Raw genomic sequence first — 20,039 nt, forward strand, 5'->3', positions numbered from 1 at the left:
ACAGAACGCTTACCTTGGCTGTAAGAAATGCTCTTCCACTTGGTGGAAATGTATATGCAGAAGATGAGATACACGGAGCATCAGTTAATCATGAAGAACTCATCTTTTGTACCTTCTCTTGTCTGAGAATCTGTGCTGGAAAGACTTCAATAAAATATTATTTTATGTTTTGTCGAGAAAATTTGAGAGAATTAAACTGTTCTCGCCACTCTGTATTGAAGAATTAAGATCAGAAGCCAATTAAAGTCCCTACTGTCTGTTTTTTAGTATGTCTTTTGTCCGTGCCTTTTTTTTTTTTTTTTTTTTTTTGCTGACCCCTCTGAGAAAGCTGCTCATTTTAAAATTAAGTTGCTTAGGGCTTTCAAATAGCAGGCTTGCTTTATGAAGCAATTCTTTAGATGCCTTTAAATGTGTCTTTCAGGAAGGCTCTTAGCAGCTTCTCACTTTTAATGCTGTAAAATATAAAAAAAAAGGAAAAAGGGGCAAGGGCAAAGCCAGGGATAATTTCACAGCAGGCATTAAGTAGGACATCTCTTAGTGCGGATTAGATTGTCTGGGCACAGAAGTCACTGCTCAGATATACTGTCTGTACGCGTTGTAGGAGTCAGTTCAGATGCCTTTTTAATTACGTGGAAACAATTATTTCTAGTGTATAATATTTGCAGTACTTGATCCCCAGTACAGTTCTGTGTGTTAAACAACAAGGGTTTGGCATGGTAAATGGTTATGTGGGTTTCCCAGATTTCTTTTACGCATATCTAGGTGTGTATTTTCTTAGCTGTGCAGTACGTGTTACTGATGAGTGTTATTCTGTTACCAGTTTTTCCCTTTTTACAAAATAGTCTTGTGCCATCCTTTCATGTTTTAGGAAACCAATCTATTTAGGTAATAAAGAATTAACCACTGTTCTCCTTAAATTAAAATAAAGAAGAAACACGATTAAATTTAACAGACCTGCAGCATGTGTGTGTGATCTAATGGATCTTCAAATGGACTGCAAGTCTTAAACCTCGCTAGACGTCTTATCCTCTGACAGCAGCCATATCTCTAGGCCACCGAATTACTGCTTTGTGTTTGAAATAAGTGTGCTCAAGTGCAGGGCAGGCCTTTGATATTTTTTTAACTTTGTTAAATTGAGATGTGTTGTGGAATTCAGTTTGTTTTGATTTATAAAACTTGAGGTGTTAAACTGTGGTGGAAGTTGAGCTAGGTAATTGGTCTGAACTAAAGCTGTGTGCATCTTTGTTCAGTGCTTTGACAGATTTTGCCTTTCAAAAGATTCGTCTTAAATTTTTGCTTGTATGCAATGTCTGATGTGCTTTGAAATGGTAAGTAGAAACATTGCAGAAAAACTCACTTTCCCGTTACATTGGGTAAAATACAGAAAGAAAATGAGTAGTAAGGGAAGTAGAAGGTGTCACAGTAATGACAGTGTATTAGGCTGACATTCTGGTGAATGGTTTAAAAAAGATTGTCATGCAAAGTTATGAAGAATGAGATGTTCTGTATTCCTTGGAACAATTCAGTAATAAGGCATTATAAAAAAAGTAATTATTACTTATGTGATTGATGTGATAGTCAAATATTTGAAGTGATTTCTTTTTTAACATTTCTTATCCACACTTCAAGAACATGTTTACAATTTGGACTTTGTTCAGTTTGTGGATTTTCTCTCTTGAAGTCCATGTATTGACTGCTTGTTTAGCTGGCTTTTAAACTGTCTTGTTGACCTACTGAATAAGCAATGAAAAAAGAACAGTTTCTGTGTATGAACTTTTTCCATTGAATTATCAGAAAGCAGCATACATAGCTGCCAAGTATTCATATTTGAATTGAAAAGTAATCTAAGCTTAAGTTGGTGACATGCAAGACCAATTTACCAGATGAGTTTTGTTGCAGAATACTAATGTGGCAAGGGGAAAGAACAAAAAAAAAAAAAAAAAAACAAACCACAAACAAAGCTACTTATTATTTTTAATTTCTGTGCTCAAGAGTTTTTGTGCTGAGAGACCCAGGGGGGTGAGGGGGATGTAGGGAGAGTCTTTTGCTTCACATGTTGCTGAGACAAGTTAGTGTAATCTCTCCTATTAGTTTCATAATCCAATCATGCCTGTTTTTTAAAGCCAGCTATTAGGGTTTTGTATGTTGATGAATTTCTTCCCTATGATGGAAATAAAAGGATGAATGCTCTCAGGAGTTTTGAATTGTTATTCTGTTTCTTTAAAATTAAAATCTAAAAGCAGCTGCTGTTAACAGAGGGAATGGGAAATATTATGTGATGTTCTCTGTTCTTACAAACTTGCTGTAGGGAATACCTTGAAATTCGGTTCATTTGTAACTAAGGATTACAGACTTTAATGTTAAATCCTCTATTGTAATTCTCTGTAATTGACAGGGTTTTTTTTCTGGTGAAAGATTAATGTTACAGAAGATTTCTTTCATTCTTAACTTGTCAGATATTACTTCACAATATCCCTGTGTTTTTTTAGTCTTTAACTGTGAAGTTGTAATAGTTAAAACTCAGGTTTCTTTAATTATCAGGGCTTATATTAAACAAACAATATTTCAAACAAAAAAATAACATTTGAACATGGAAAGGCACTTCTATACAAAAACTTCAGACTTTTTTTAATGTACTTTCTAATTTGTTACACTGTACTTTGCAGTGTACTTACTAAGGTATGCTTTTACTCCAGCCAGCCTTGGAGAGCTAAGACTTCTCCAAGGAACTAGCTGAATTACATTCAAACTTTCAGTAGCAGCTGAGCTGTTAGTTGTGCTCTGATTCTGGAACTTACTCTATTGAGAGTCTCAGCTGGGAAGAACCAGCTGACTTTTATTCCAGTAGCTGTATGATTTTTTTCATGTAAACAAAGCAAATGTTGATATTAAAAAAAAAAAAAAAAAGCACAACAGAAATCACTATTCTTCTCAAGACTGGTTGTATGCAGTGGATAAGTTAATTTACAGTTCTTTAGCGTTGGAAACAAATGTGACTGAATGAATGGAACTGTTCACCATGGCTTTTCAGTCTGTTCCACAAAGTTGGTTCTAAAGGGATGAGACTTCCAAAATTTGTGATGTGGAGAAACAAGCACTTAGCCTCAGTATTGTATTTTTCCTTTTTTCCTCTACCAAAGTATGTGTCAGTCCTTAGGGAACTCCAGTATGTGCAGTGGGATGCAACAAGTCAAAAAGGTAACATACGAACCATCTTCTGAGCCATTCTGAAGTATTTCAAGAAGTATACTTCAAGAGTATCTTATGTGTGAATGTATTTTTTTTTTGTCTTTGATTCCAATAACATATTTAATCATCTCTGTAATGACACTGCCATATGGGAGGACAGAGTCTGGGATCCAAAAACGTGTACGTTGGAGTCCCACTTTTAAAAAACTTTTGTTCCTAGACACCTGGCAGATAGGAAAGAGTAGTAAAAAAGGACATTATTGATTTTCTCAGCAGAAGAAGTTCTCTGCTTAAGGAATCCTCCAGGCTTAGTTTTCTAGTACAGGGCGAAGAAACATCTGCACTACAGAAGTATGTCAAATTGGATTGTTTGGTCAGTCTCAGCATGATACAATGCATACATCATATTTCTATTTTCTAGCTTTTTCAAGAGTGAAAATTCATTATAATTGACTTCCAGACTTTCTCAACAATAAGTAAGTTTTACAGAGGTAAGAAACTTTGCTAATGGGGTGTTGTGATTTATGTACGGCAATTTAAACTGTTGCCTTAAATACAGCTAGCACAGGATCATGCACAGTTCCTATAATGAAAATCTAAAAATAAGCTGACGGTGGGAGACTTATTGTAGTAGTCCTGTAATCAAGTTCCCTATTTCTTAACTGCTTGTATTGCCAAAACTGTATCATTTTCTTAAAGGAAGAGTTTAATAGTAGTTACAAATGAAAAATAAAACTATTTAAACTTTAAACTAAGTTATTAGACCAAAAAGCCAGCATTACTTTAAAAACAGAAGCATTTTCTAAAGAAAATGCTGCCACAGAAGGGTGGCAGCATTCTACTAATGTCAGCTCATATTCAAGTTCACATATAGTCAACCAAGACAGTAACGTGCTGATTTGAAAATTTATAAAATGAACTATGCCTGTTGCTAGGACATGAACTGGCCAAAAGCTCTTCACCATACTTTTTTAATGAAATATTCTTTTTTCACAGCTATCAAAATGTACTAGCAAACTTAGAGGTAAAGTGGCACTTGAAGAAGATTCACTACTAAACCCTTTGCCTGAGCTTTCTTCTAGACCAATTTGCTCTTTTGACTGCATTCTTCAGGGCTCCAGTAAGTAGCAGTTTTGCTTCTGAGAGCTATTAAGTTTTTGTTGGGTGGTTTGTTGTTCTTTTCTGAGCTTATTTTAACATAACCCATCTAAATCTTGCTACTTTACTTTTCACTTCTATGCTGTTTGTGAACCATTACTAAATTTTGTAGAACATGTTGTTTACCATGTTCCCAGAGATATGCATACACAGATGTAACAATTCATGCTTCATTAGAGCCTTATTTTTTCAAATTATAAACTGCACGAGGTCTAAAGGTATTGTAACTATATGGTAGTTCTGAAGGGAAACAAAAAAACAAAAAAAAACCAAAAAACCCCCATGCCTTTTACTGAACTAGATGACCCTAAAGAAATAAGAAAAAGTTATCCTTTGCGTCATACAGGCTAGACAGTTTCCCATATGGCTTTCAAGAGATGTTATCCGTTGTTAAAATAGGACCCAATTTAGTTGTTAACACACTTAAAAATTACTGTGACCTGTCTTTGTTTTTTATTCGGACTAGTGCTGATTATTGTATTTTCATATATTATTACCTTTGAGCTGTTTAAAAGAAAAAAAGTTCTTTGATTCAGTTAGTATCAGTCATAAGTATTTGCAACTAATAGAAGGGCAAGTTTGTCCCAGGGCCTACACTCTCTAGCAGACTGGAATCTTTCTGTTCTCAACCACGGTGTAAAATTTATCATGGTTATTTTCTGAGCTCCATGTCATAGGCAGTGGAAATGTGGTACACCATTCAAAGTACTTTTGGCGAGTTCTTTGTTAACTGACACTATTTTTAATTTTTAGATACAGCTTATGCAGAACATCCTCAATATATTATTGGGGTGAAGGTGTGAGTAAATACTTGATAGCGTGTTTCCTTGTTTATGTGTATACAGAGAGCAAACGGAACAGAAATGTGTTTTGTGTTCCAATGGTACGCTTCATCAAGAGATTCGAACTGTTGTGTGCAAAGCAAAAAGACATAGTGACCTATACCTCTATTCTCTTTATTCTAAAACCAAATTTGGCTCTATTTTTTGTATGCTAATAAATGGAAATGAATATATCTTTACTAGAATTTCTTTGGTTATGCTGTTTCTTCTGTATTATATCTTGTAGGGATTTGTGAATCCATCTTTGATTTATACAGTAAGCTAGTTAGGGCAGTTTTAACAAAATGAACAATCTGTTGGCCTTGGATGTAGGGAATGTAATTTGCTAGAACGCTGCTTCTGTGTTGTGAATGTGTATTCTTAGCAGTCACCAGCCATAGGATGACGTATTCCAGCTAGAACTGCAAGGTTTTGAAACTTAACCCACTCTCTCCCCAGCTGACAATCTAGGAGAAAGATATGGGGTAGGTGGTTATAGCCCTCTTTAGAAAACTAGATTTGTAGTTTGGTTGGAATGCTGTGTATTTATTAAGATAGGATACTTTATTTGGTTTTACACCTGACTTAAAAGTACACAGATTTTTTTATAGAATCATTTAGGCTGGGAGGGACCTTTAAGATCATTGAGACTATAATGCAAACATGTAATATTTCTTTTCATTAAAAAAACATTTATCTTTCTTTAGGGTTTTTGGAAAAGGAGAAAATCTCACCAAGTAGGAGTCTAAAATAATAAAAAAGGGAACATGATCCATTCTGACAATCTAAGGTGGGATTAGCTTTAAACCATTTAACTGATTGTCCAACAGTCTTTAAAACTTCTAACGTTGGACACTCCACAATCGCATATAACAAACAGTTCATTCCAAAGCACTGCTCTCCTTAGGAAGTTTTCTTCCTCTCTTACCCTCCTGCGGTTGAAACCCAGCAGTAGTTGTCTGTTTTGCTATGGATGTAAAACCAGTTGCTTTCTGGGAGTTCTTTATGGAGCTGAAGCCTGTTCACATTCTTCCTACCTGCAGGTTAAACAATCATAGTTCTTTTCAAGTGTTTTTGTACCGTGAGGTGTTTTCCTGAACATTCTGCCAAGGTATGGTAGCCAAAACTAGCCACTCTGAGCTAGCAGGTTTATCTAGCAGGTAAGTACGCAGCTCAGTATATTGTTCACCTCTCTTGCAAGAGTATGGTCTTGCCAATTCATGTTCAGCATGTGATGCTCTATATAACAAAGTGACAAATGTAGAATACCACAGTAATTTGGGTCATTTGTTTAATACAAATACATTTTTTTCACAACAATAAGCAGATATATTACTTTTGTTTCCCTTACCTTCTGTCTTTCAGTACACATTCACCCACAAAAACATACAATTTTTCTTTTGCAAAAGAGAGGGAGTTATACAAGTGACACAAACTTGTAGTTCCAAATATTATACACAGTCAAATATTTTCATCATAGAGTAAGTTTCATTGCATTATTTGAAATCATAAATGGTTTGTTCTGGTGACGGGGAATTACTGTTTTTTTTCTACACAACAAAAATAAACACTGCCTTCAGATAGAGCAGTGTGTGAATGGCACAGTTGGACTAGTTGAGAATCTTCATAATACTAATAATAGTCAAAAATGGTATGTTTATGCCAGTTTGAAATAAACTTTGTAATGTGCGTAACTTAAAACAGGAAAAGAAACGTGCATGTTCATAGGTTAGGAGTATCTTGTTTAAAATTCCATATCGGATCTGACACCAGATTACTTCTACCTATCTTCATTAAAACTTTGCTTAAACAAGAATGCAGATTAAGCTCTTCTTGGTAATGGCAGCTCAGAGCAAGGTTCTGCCCTTGTGGGTTTAGCCAGGCTAAATTCCACCGTCAGTATAATTGCCTGAGATGCACTGTGGCTATACAGGCAGTTTGATATATCATTTTCATTAAAAAGTTTTAGAATGTATCTTAAAACTTTCAGTATACTGTTTTTGCAGGACAGAATCCTGTGCTTATCAAATTGGTACATAAAATTGTGCTTTGTGTGGGAATGAAAAAACATTGATTGATAAGCAGCTGTCTAGTGTCTGTATTCGTGCACCTTCCTTATTCATGCAGACCTGTACCCAAGGCATGCTGGTGTGAATAGCTCCTTGCCCTCTTGAAGAGGTTTGCTTCAGAAACAAATTCCAATCCTGCATGAAATCCCTGAAAGCTTTAGAATATCCAGTGCACCCAAGAAGAGAAAGGGATGCACGGACTAATACTGTAATGCTTTAAAAGGTTAAAGACTGCTTCAAGCCTGCTGTAATCTCTCTTGCTGCTGACTTGTCTCAGTGTCTGTCTCAGCAGACAACGTCCCATTTTGCTCCTTTTCCTGCCGTCCAAATTAATATTTCAAAGGGAGAGGAGGAATTTCAACTGAAGTCTTTCTCCATTCTTATATTTAAGTAACTGTAAGCTCAGTTGCACATATAGCTGAGATGAGTGCCAAAATAGTGTTTTGAAGTTATTAGTATAAATTTTGCAAGTTGTCTGTTCTGTTGCCAACTCTTCAGTATATTTTAAAAGTGTACAGTAATCTGGTGGATGCTACAAATCTGCTTTCAGAAGCCTCAGGTATTTTTTTCTCTGAGTTTAATTTTATACTTAGAATTTTATACTTATTCAAGAAAGAAACAATGTGAATTAGTCTCCAGTTAACTGTCAAAATAGGGGATAAAGTACTTTCAGTGGGGCCATGATGCTACAGCAGGTCAACGAACAAGCTGGGTAAAGAAGCAGGGTTACTGTCACTTGGTAAGAAACTTCCTGATTACTTCAGAAAGCTCTTAATTGTCTTCCGTAATAATGATCCTTGTCAGTCAGTCAACTTTGCTATGATTCATCAGGTTTTATAGTAAACATCATTCTAAACATTTAGATGCAGCTAGTAATTTTAAGCGTCTAACTTCAGATATCATGAGATTTACTTTTTAGCAAGTAGGTTTACACGTTTTGAGAACCGTGCCTTTGCAGACTATCTTAAACAAGTGCTGTTATGAGACGTTCTTTAGTACTGTCAGCGTTTTCTGAAGACCTGAAGTCTTTTCCACAATTATAAACAGAGAAATTACTTGGATTCTCTTGTATGTCATTTCAAATGAGAAGCTGCTACAATTCCAATTCACAATTGTATAACTGGAAATTTATTTTAAATGAAAAGTGCATGTCATTATGTGAAAAAACTTAAACATTAACTTAGTGGAGATAATTAGTATGTATTTAGGGCCTGTTCAAGCACCAAGATTTTGTGTCCTCTCTAGCCAGATGACAGTCGCTTAGTCACAGCCAAATTACATGAGCAATTCCAATACAAAAGAACATAGTGGTCTGATAAAATACACATTTCTTGCTAATACTGCTACTTCCAGTATGCCCCGAGCCTTAAGCCAACAGAGACATTCACAAAGGAATGCCCAATACATAAACTTCAGTACATTTTAGGCCCAGAACCCTGGATATTTGCAAGAGTGGGATGATTTTGTTATTTAACTGTAGATATTTGAGTGTGTAAAGAGGAAATTTACCATTAGAAACGGCAAGGGTTCTGTAGAACTCTAGTTCACTTGTAATTGTGGCAGATTTCCCCCTTTGAATGAACCTGTGCTCTCCTGTCCTCTTTACTCTGGTTCCTTATTTGCTTGTTTGCTTTTCCTCCTTTACCTAAATACGAGATCAAAAATGAACTTTTTTTAAAAATATACATTACATTCAGGCCCCAGACTTGTCAACGCCAGTACATAACTACTCCAAGTCAATACTTGTTGTTGTGTCCTCATGGTAAACATCACAGGTATGAGAATTGAATCACAAAATTTGTTCTTTATGTATAATTCACCCTGTTGGACACAGTATAATATCTACATTCATTTATCTATTGCACCCTTTAATGCTATTCACACTTCATTTTTATATGAGAATGCTCAAAACACGAAGTTAACAACTGAACTGTTGAATCTCTAACACCTCAGGTTTACCTGTACAGAGGGAAACTGTTGATTTATTTTTCCAATCAGGAAGGTAAAAACTAACTTTTCAGAACAAAAAGATAAAAACTAATGCTCTCTTAAGATACACAGGTATATTCGCGTATGTCTACCTTTCTGTATCATGAATCTTAAAAATAAAACCAAAAATGGCTTCCATCTTCCCTATGTGACATCCTTTTTCAGACCTTTGATAATACGCAATTTACTTTTGTGTGATTCTGCAGTAAACTGCATTTTTTCATTTATAGTTCTGCCTCAAAACTGTGTATCCAATTTGTGACCGATTCACTTTTGCAAAGTAAAATAAACAGCTGAGCCGCTCTTCTAAATACATTTCTACACATTCTCTCCTTCCTGTACTTACTTTGAGGACAGCTATACTTAAAAAAATATCTGTAGCTTATGGAGACATGAGTTTATACTGGTTGGAATTGCTTACTTTTCAAAAATTCAGGCATATTTAAAAACAATGCTACCCTTCAAATGTTTCCAATATCCTTACTTGTCACAGCTGCCCAAACATTCAGACTCCACTGCAGTCACGTGAATGTGTGTTACCATATGAGGCGTAGAGAGTGAGTGCTGTGATACAGCTCTTCATACTTCAATTCAGTTAATGCCTATAACTTGACTGGTACCCTTTTGAAGTGTATCTTCAAGAAGGTAAATAGCAAATACAACTTTTAGTAGTAAACAGATGAAAGGTTTTTGTTTTCTGCAAACAGAATGATTATATTAGGTCTGTTTCTACTTTCCCAGCCATCCAATTTCAAGAAAAAAAGAAAAAGAAAGTACTCCTGTCACATTGGTTTGGCATTGTCTGTTAAACCTGTTCTCTATTGCACTTTCTACACTTCCACTTTCACTACACTTGCTGACTAGTTGAGAAACTACTTCACGAACGGTCACATTCCATACAGTAACAAGTTGCTTTGCCGGATCCATTTGCCTTGTAGGGTTTTGGTTTTTTGTGGGGGTTTGTTTTTGTTTTGTTGTGTTTTTTTTTTTTAACTGAAAAAAATGCACAGTCATTTCTACTCTCTTTTAACATTTGTAGTGTAGAAAACACTACGCCTTATTCTGCAAGGAAGAAACAACGCTGTCACTGTCAAACTGGCATGACCTCAGATGTGGTTTCTTCAGCTGCCGGCTGAGAGTTTGTACCTGTCTGTGCTACTGGCACCACCACCGCGTCCTTGACGTCTGAGGTCTGAGTGCACAAAGAGTTCTTCTCCTCCAGTTTTTTGGCGGTGTCTGGGCAGTTCTGAACGAAGATCACTCTGTTGTAGGCTTTCAACCTGCGCCACAGCTGAACATAAACCTTACACTGCACGTACATGAAGACCAGGCCCCCGGTGAATCCAATGGCCACCACAACGAGTTTTGTCCAAAATGGCCATTCAAGGACACCTTTGAAATAAAACGTTTATATTTATTACCATTGTTATACATTGAATATCAAGTACTGAGTTTCAGTAAAATATTTTGAAAAGAAGCCACTTGCTTAGTAGTCTATTGGGGCAGCTGTGGCTCGAGTAGAAAACAGCAGCCGTTTCCTATCCCGTAGTCCAGCCGAGAAACTACATCTGCCTCCCACTTTTAACTGACTTGACCACAATTTGGTCAAATAAGAAATGCAAGGCCACTCCCACAAAGGAAGCATAATGTTTGATACAGTCAAAACCAAAGCGTTTTACTGTTCTTCAATAATATCCCCATGTTCAATAGCTTGCTTAAGCAAGAATACAAAACCACTGAGATAACCGGATACCTAGAAATATTATGCGCATCTTCAACAACTGCTTTTTTAAATTGTGCTAGAAGCCTGACACTTTAGGGTACCTGGAACACCAACATTTACAATATTATTACTGGGTCCTAGCTTCATTTTGAAGCCAGGGTATAGTAAAAAGCTGGTGGAAAGGGCTGTTATCTTCAGCATCACCTGCCCTCGTTGGCCTCTTTTTCTTGCTGTCTGTGCAACCCCCTGAACCCACCTATATCAAAAGCAGAGCTTACATCCCTGTGTCCTAAAAAAAGTAACTTTACAGTTTTTGGTATATCTCTTCTTTCTTTTCTCATTGCATTGCTCAATCGCATTGATATTTACAGAAAAATCTATGGCTGCTAACACAAAAAAGCTAGAGATGAGAGCACTTGAACTTGATTTTGATAGGACTAATGTTAAAATGATTTGCTTTGGCCTAAATGTGGTCTTAAGGTTTTTAACAGAATAAATTACCGTTGTATTAGGAACAGCCGCCTTCTCGTTAATTCACACCACTGCATCTGCTTTTTTCAACTGTCGAGTAGCCTAACATAAAGGAAGAGCTCCCAGCCTTCCCAGTACACATTGCCTCATCACATTTCAAGATTAAATGCTGCACACATGAGTCAGGTCTCTGCGTAAGCGCTTAAGCTGTCAGTCTGAACAATCTGAATAGTTTTGTTGGTCCTATATGGAAGGTCTTTGAATAATGGTTGGCTCGCCGAGTATAGTATTCAAGGATACCACAACAACTTGGTGATATTTGTGAGTTTTACCCAAGTTTTACACGGGGAAGAAATTTTTGCCACAGGCAGGAAAGCAACCTGCGTTCCTTTGGGACTCCAGAGAAGAACTTCAGTGAGGTGCCAGTCTCGACTCCTAGACCTGGTAACCTGGACTCCTCCTCACAAGCAAGTCTTGTCTTTTACCCAGCTCCGTGAGTCTCATGAAGCTAAGTATCCCTTTACTGTTAAACATGCAGGAACTGGGCTTTTAATTAAATAAACCGATAGAGGCCAAAAGAATATCAGTTATTGCAAAAGCACACAAAATGTTTGAAGTAGCTGTAGTTTCTTCCCTGTCATGGTAACTAGTAGTACTTAGAAATGGTAACACTATATTAAGTGATGGTGCTAACCAATTAATTTTTTGTTTTAATTTGCAGCAAAATGAAAGCATACAAAGACCATGTAAATCACTTTTTGTTTCTCCCTAATCACTATTACTGTAGTTAGTTGAACTTGCCAGGGACAAATCCTTTCATATTTGCTAAATTTGTTCACAAAATTTTTGTCACGCCTTTCTTCAATCCCCTGTTCCTTGGACAAAAGGTGGTAACAAAGAATACTTTGCGAAGGTGTCATAGCCAGTGACGTGTTTTTTCTCTTTAATAACCATTTTTAAAAATCACTGTCTCTTTCTTGATGTTAGTTTTGAAGACAGCACGGTTTGCATCTGACTAAGCCCCTCCAGTGGGTAATGCCACTTAGAACCAGCAAGTTACAGCTGGGGCACTCAGCTCAGAAGAAAGAGGCTGAAAAAACAGCTCAGCTTCCCTTCGGAGTTTCTTCCACCTCTCAGCAGTAAAGATGTGCTGCTGCTTCTTCCATGGTAATACAGGAAGCATCGTTTTTTTGCTTAACTGGTGTGGCACGGTGAATTTTGTGCCTTTCAGTGCATTCCAGGATTGCCGTATTTTCACAGACTCAAGCTTCATTAGGAGAGACAAAGCTCAGCTAAGCCTCCATCTGTTTCTTCAAGCAGAGCAAATGTATGTGAAACGATTCCCTGTAACTTTTGGAATATTTTAAATTGTCCTTTCTATGGACCAGTGAGAAGTTTACCTATTCAGAGGTTTACACTTTTATTTATTTGCATATTACACTTTTGTAAGGAGAAAAAAAAATCCCTTTAAATATTTTGAGACATACATTTTAAAAGGGGATTTGTAAACTTACACAATATTAACAAACAGCGCTTGTATTATTCAGGGCTTTCATTGTTTTTCCTCCCGTGTTCACTGTCCATTTCCCATTTAAACAGAGATAATGGAGAGGAAAGCAAACTACGTATGTCTCTTGCCACGCACCCCCCAAATACATGTTTAATTTTGTAAAAGTACACCCCCCCAACAAGCAAATTTTGGGGCAAAAGTGTTCTCTTCACAAACACTTATTTTTGCATGTTGTAAGTAGCTCCAAGGCATCTCTTTGTCCATTTTTTTTGTGTGGAGAATCACCCATTACATTTGGCAACCACAATTCTATACAAATTGTAAATACCTCTTGAGCCTACCAGGGTTAATTTATGTGACTCTGACGCATTTTATGTAACAACAAAATTTCACGTTAGCTGTTTTGTTGTGTAAATTCAGCTAATCCACAGAAATACCTTCCCCCTTTTTAATGAGTAGGGTGATGTAGTTGTACTCATAAATAGAAGCTCAAAGCCATTCCCAGTCCTATCCTCAGGGCCAGGTTATTTGGGATGAAAAACAGGGTTACCCATTTAGACAGAGAGCAGAACAAGACTTTGTAGCGTACATTTGCCTGTGATTTACTGAGGCTTGTTACATGAATTTTCCTCTCATAGGCAAGAAAGGCAAGCATCGGGAGTATCATCAAATATTTATCTAACTAGCAAGGCGCAAAGCTCCGCCTCTTTTGTTTTCCACGTTAACTTCAGAGTATAGCAGAAAGCTAGGGACCTTTGTCCCTCTACTGTGCTGAAAGTCAATTCAGATCAAAACTCAAAAGCTCTTTATCCTCTTCATCATCATATTTAAGACTAAATTTAAGACGGAATAGACTCAGATTTGAAATGGAAAACAGTAGTTCAGTTTGGAATATAGTTTCCACATACGGTAGGTATAGTCCAAAAAGAAACCTACTTAGGTTAAACGTGCATTTTGTTACACATGTCCAGTTCGGTTTTCAGTATCTCCACAGGTGGAGACTCCATGACTTCTCTGGTCCAGTGTTTGACCACCCTCACAATAAACAAAACTGGAATAAGGACATTGACAGTGAAATTCCGTTCCAAAAGGATGCAAGAATGGCTTTCCGTGCTACTTAAGTCCCACATGGGGCCCAGTGACAGGACAAGAGGTAACGGGCACAAACTTGAGTATAGGAAGTTCCACCTAAACATGAGGAGGAACTTCTTTACCTTGAGGGTCGCAGAGCACTGGAACAGGCTGCCCAGGGAGGTGGTGGAGTCTCCATCTCTGGAGACATTCAAAACCCGCCTGGACACGTTCCTGTGCAACCTGCTCTAAGGTGTCCCTGCTCTGGCAGGGGGGTTGGACTAGATGATCTCCAGAAGTCCCTTCCAACCCTATGATTCTATGATTCTATGAAGGACTAACACAACTGGAACACGGTCTTTTGGAAGCTAGTGTTAGGAAGCTTGTTGATGAAAGGGCTCTATTGTATTTTACAGGATATCAAGGTTCAAGTGGGTAATATAAATGAATTGCTATTTTATGACCTGAACTTGCACTGAGCTGTTTGAATTTGACTCATCTTTTTTGTCTGAGCTTTAGAAATACCTAGATAATGGGAGATTAACCTAAGAGGAACCAGCAGGCTAGTTAAGCTGTTGTAATGATTACACTAAGTAGAGGTCTCCCTGCAGGGGCATAACATAAGCTTTTAACACCAATGCGTTCGTTACTTCTGCATTAAAGCATTTGATATAGCCACGTATTAGTGAGCTGTTACTTTGGAACAGAATGTGACTGGTCACCGAGCTGCATCTCACATCCATCCATTGCATTATCAACAACATTGAAGAAGGTAAAAGATACTTACCGTTGTCATTGCCTTGTTTAATTTCCTCGGCGGTTCTATCAATTAAAACATACAGTGACCAAACAACACAGGTAATTGCAATTACGTGGAATGTGACCGAACAAACTATTTTCCTCCTCTCGCTTGTTGTCATCTGTAATTTTTCCCACTGTAATTTAAAAAGAAAAAGTAATTAAAAAAAAAAAAAAACAGAGTTGTAAAATTTTACAATAAACTGATTAGGCCATCCTGGCTCTTTCTACCAAAAAAGCAAACAGTAATAAAATGGAACAAATCCTTTTATTTCGATAATGCCCCTTACAGTAGTATGTGCATTGTCACTGTAAAATTCATAATGATCTCATTTTCACATGTTCAGAGGAATGACGAGTTCTGTTCCGTCTGCTTGTGAATGACATCTAAAGTCATTTCATTGCAGTACAGCCGTAACATGTTAATAGACAGGGAAAAACCTAAATATTTATTTTAACTTTACCTAGTGCACACTTCTGCTGGTGGGAGAAATAAAAATCCAAACATAAGCTTGTAATACACTATTGTCAGCTATTCTCAGTTGCTTAGAGGAACGCAGTTGTGGAACAGCCTTCCCAGAGAATAGAAGCATAAGAAATGCAACTGCATTGAGGATTAAATTCAATAAACTTGAAAAGATGATTATGTGGAAATGATCGTACACGATAGCGGTCAAACAGCCTCAGTAACGCAAGAAGGACCTTCCAGGCACATGTTTGTGAATTGTGGCACCAAATCCATCATATGTTTGTGAATTACAGCATTAAATCCTAGCTTAAGTTAAGGCTATTTTAAGATGAAATAGGCTATTCTCTGCATTTGAACAATGCAGCTCTTGAGGCAATTTTTCTAATCTCGCTTGCAAAGATATTTTTTTCAGCTCTTCTTTAAAATAAAACCCTTCCTTACTAAAATGCTTGCCTTTGAAAACAGATGAAAGAATATGACATTTAAAAGCAAAATGCCTTAACTCTGTTGAACGATCTCAGAGTCGGTCGCTAGCGTCTGACGGATGAAATGAATACAAACCACAGTACAACAGTGCCACCTCTCCGCACGTGTGCCAATGGCAGACGACCGAAGCATCCAAGCCGCAGCACTGACCACCGGGACGGCAGAGCTTACACGGACCTTTGGTACAGCCGGGCTGTGGCTCCTGATAGCCTCCGGGTGCTAAGGCTGGATCAAAAACCCTGGCCACTTCAGAGCACTGAGGTGGTGTAAATTTACTTTGAAACGTATGAGTTCGGCTTTGTTTTCCTTGTTTGGTTGGTCGGGTTTTTTTGTTGCCTTTTTTTTTTTTGTTTGCTTTAAAAAAAAAAAAAAAAAGGTTTGGTTTGGTTTGGTTTGGTTTGGTGAAATAACCAAATTCCCTAAATTGCTTATGGCTAGTGTCGGAGATGGCGCCTAAGGTAGATACTTAGACTTTAACCTGGACCAGCGTGGCCATTCTTGTAGTCTGAATGCCAGTTGCTGTCTGGTCACATTTCCACGGAGCACAACTGCTGTAAAAGCTGAGGAATACCAGTGCAACATCCCCAAGGGGGCTAACTCTCAGAAATGCTTCTTCCAGCCATTACTTTTAGAGCAGTACATAGGGGGCCAAACAAATTTCGTTCTTTTATGGCAGTTAAAGCATGCACGTTTCAGAGATGTTGCTTCAAAACACAATCTCAGGAGCATTTTCTAGCCCTTGCCAGAACTTTACAAACACAAGGCTTAAATAACTGTTTAGAAGAACTGAAATATTTCCTGAGTAATATAAAAAGAGGCAGAGCTAGCAGTTTATTTACCAGCTGATAACATCATTTCAGTTTCTGAGACATGTACTTAGGAGTGAAAAGTACGTTCACTGGAATTTGTCCGAAAAATGGGAGGCATTTAAAAAAAGTAATAAAACAAAAAACCAGAACCTTATGTTCATTGTAGTTCATGCAGGTAGTATTCAGTGGTCAGACCAGACAGACTGTGGCATTATCATCACAGTCTTATCGTATCATTACAGTCACCATGTTACACAGCATTTGACCTGGAGACTTTCATCCTTTTTGCAATGAAAATTCCATTCAAGCCTTGCCACAGGCTTTCTTTCCAAAGAAAAAGTTTTCTTTGTCCAGGTGGAAGAAAGGATTTATACCTTAACCCTTCACTTGGCTTTGGATGCTTTGTGGGAGATCAGTGCTGAACATAAAGAAGAATGAACTGTGTTCTCAAACAGAAATTTTTTTGTCATCTCAACACGGATGCTACACTGAGCAGAGTCTACTGGAGAGAAAATTCTGCGCAAAATTTTCATTGTTGTGTATACCTGTAGTCTCATTATAGCCATTTTACTCTCTGGAACATACACAAAAGCCTTAGAGTGTTGATCTGAATGCCCAATCAAATAAAGCTTTTTCATATGGAATTTTAAAGTCAAAGAAGAATAATGCTGGTCCCATTACTCTAAATGTAAACATTTTGTAGGTGGGGGGAAAAAAAAAGACAAAACCAAAGAACGAACAGGCAGGATAGGAACAACCTCACAAACTCTTGCTGAGATTTATAAGAAAGGTGTGCCATGAGAGGGAGCAGGCCTTTTTTGCTAACATCTCATGGCCAAATCCAGGCAGAAAGCAAGCCAAAAGCCTACTGGACTCTCCTCCTCTCCCGCCCCTTTTCTTCTCCCGCCAGACAGCGTGCCTGCACGGCTATTCTGTCCGCGTGCGCGTTACCACACCCAAAATAAGCTGGCTGGCAGGAGGCCAGGAGGGGCCACCAGGGCATGGGTGGTTGGTTATGGAACTGGAAGACTGTGCAGAGCACCTCGTACTTCCAGTTGGGATACAAGAAAGGAACAAGGGCCGAGGAGAGACTCCTGCTCACACGGACAGGCGCAGGGGGCTCAGAGCGCTTGGGAGCACTTCACAGCTCTTAGTGCCTCCCAAAGCTGCGCTTCTGTTTCGCCCTGCCCTAACTGCAGTCCCAGTTCTCCTCTACTCCAGTCATGATGGGCTGAGCTCAGAAGGGGAAATTCAATTAAACTTTGCGCTCTGCTCCTGGCGATCCCTGTGGTAGCGGAATTAATTTTCTTGTGCTACTCATGTATTTTAGCTTGGCTGAACAGAGAGTACTATGTGACTCCTGTCACTCTCTAGTAGACGAGTGACGTTAGTAGATAAGCCAGCAGTTTAAGTTGCCCCGGAGCAGAAAAGTGCAATTCACTATTTTGCGCTTTTTGCAATAGGCTTAGCTCAAAAATGTAACTGTTGATACTAGTACAGGCTTGCTTGGATAAAATCAGTTATGCCAAGTAAAAACTACTTGAAAGTCCATAGCAAAGGCTACGAGACAACAGTATATTGAGCAGTGAAAGCATCTACTTGTGCTTTGCAGTCCAGGACTCGATAGAGCCTAAAGCTGGGGGGGTACGTCTGGCAGCTGCTACCATGTCACACAGCACCTTAATGCCTCCTTAACCACTGATAGAGTCACCCCTGCTGTATTTTGAACCTTCTGCAATTCTCATGGCTCTCTACATTCAGTACATGATGGCCAGATAAAAATAAATTGCATCACATTTTATTATCCGTGATCTGGAAAAATGTACGACCATCAGGCTGATGACACTGTGACGTGCCATGGATAGAATATCAGATGCCACTAAGAACAGAAAAATAACATAAAAGTAGATGCCATTTTCCTTGGAAACTTACCTGTTAGTACACCTAAGGTGCACTACAGATTGGAAGGAGAGAAAGACACGGAAGACTGTAACAGCCAGAGGAGGCATTCATAATGACTTGCAAATTACCGAGTCACTAAATTGATAAACACTGTAATTTTTGCCCAGCTTCCTCTGAAGCAGCCCTTCACTGGCGTACAGCTGATTGACACCACCCACAGATTCCTTAATCCTGGCAGCTACGCAAACCCAGACTGGAAATCACCACAGGTACACGTGGTTTGTCCTGCAAACGCGAGCGACCCCACGAACAGCTTTATGCTCCACAGAACAGGGGTGCTAAAACACTGCGCAACACCTAACAGCCACAAGACCTTTTTACCCAAGTCACCAAACAAATCCACAACGCAACAACATGTATCCAGAGAAGGGAGCTTGAAATATCCCCGGCCCCCTTTTTATTTTCTGAAGCAGCTCTCTGAACATTATATTTGTACTGTGCTCTGCGAACCACTGGAGGGTGGTAGGAGACCGTCTACCTGCTTCCGAGGGTCCTACCAAGAAGCCAGAACGAACCGTGGAAGGGAAGCAGCCGGATTGTAAATGTGATCAGAAACACTCCTCCCACCCCAACTACTACTTACACCTCCTTCTACAACACGACGCACCCCTCTGCCTGAATTCCCGTCCTTTGCTGCCGGAGAAGCCGGTAATAAGCTTGAAAGCGGCAGCTGGAAAACCGTACCCTGTTGGAGGTTTCTACCTCGTGTTTTGGTTAGGTTTCTTAAAGGCTATCTTGCTCTGAAAATTAAAGGGAACGGTTCCCGATTTCATAACCTGCTCTTGCTATTACAAAATGTAGTCATGAGTCTTCTGGGGAAAGGCAAAAAAAAAACAAACCCAAACAAATTAAGAGCCTGCTCACAAGGAACATCTAAATGATATGTAGCCAACCACTTCCTTTTCCTGTATCATAGACTGAGAAAATCCCTGATATTTATTTTAAACCTCCAAAATTGTCTCCCCGCATGTCCCTTCTAATAAAAGCTTGTTTAATCAATATGCAACAAATAAATATGGATATTTTTTAATATCCTCTGAAAACAGATTGTTAGCAGATGTGGGGATGCTGCTTCATACCCTAGAGATCCCAATACAGCCTCTTTTCATACAGACAGAAGTAACTCTGCAATTTTAATTCCTTCCCATACATTAAGCTTTCTGCAAAGTGGTTTTGTGAGGGCCAAATGCAGAACCGAACGTGTCACGTTGCTCGCACAACAGCTGTTACCACACCACAGAATTGCACTCTGCAAACTTTGCTGCTTCTCCCCACCTTCAGATTGCAGCTTTACTGTCTCCGTACCTGCTGCAGGTTTGCGGATTCACACCTTTACAACTGGAGGTCTCCCTCCTGCAGGGGCTCATCGCCGAGGATGCCAAATCGAAGGTGAGGTTAACAGGCTGCTTTGCAATGACTGCTTGGGCTTTTACCTCCTGGGTATTTTCGGGAACCCTGTTTTGAAAAATTGCACGTAAAGAGGCCTTGGCCGGGCAATCTGGTACGGGCATGAC

The 20,039-nt window shown here is 38.6% G+C and overlaps 1 protein-coding gene across 1 annotated transcript in view; it reads right to left on the reverse strand.

Moving 5' to 3' along the window:
* Positions 1-10,191: 10,191 nt before the first annotated feature.
* MARCHF1 (membrane associated ring-CH-type finger 1) overlaps positions 10,192-20,039 on the reverse strand; it is a gene marked incomplete at its 5' end in the record, with an annotated part of 97,147 nt that continues 87,299 nt past the window's right edge. The window contains 2 exons of the mRNA XM_082482524.1: positions 10,192-10,618; positions 14,789-14,936. Of these exons, the coding sequence (XP_082338650.1) occupies positions 10,317-10,618; positions 14,789-14,936 (450 nt within the window). The 3' untranslated portion in view covers positions 10,192-10,316. The remainder of the gene's footprint in view (positions 10,619-14,788; positions 14,937-20,039) is intronic.

This window comes from Vanellus vanellus (genome assembly GCF_965231255.1).
Source record: "Vanellus vanellus genome assembly, chromosome: 4".
NCBI classification, from domain to species: Eukaryota; Metazoa; Chordata; class Aves; order Charadriiformes; family Charadriidae; genus Vanellus; species Vanellus vanellus.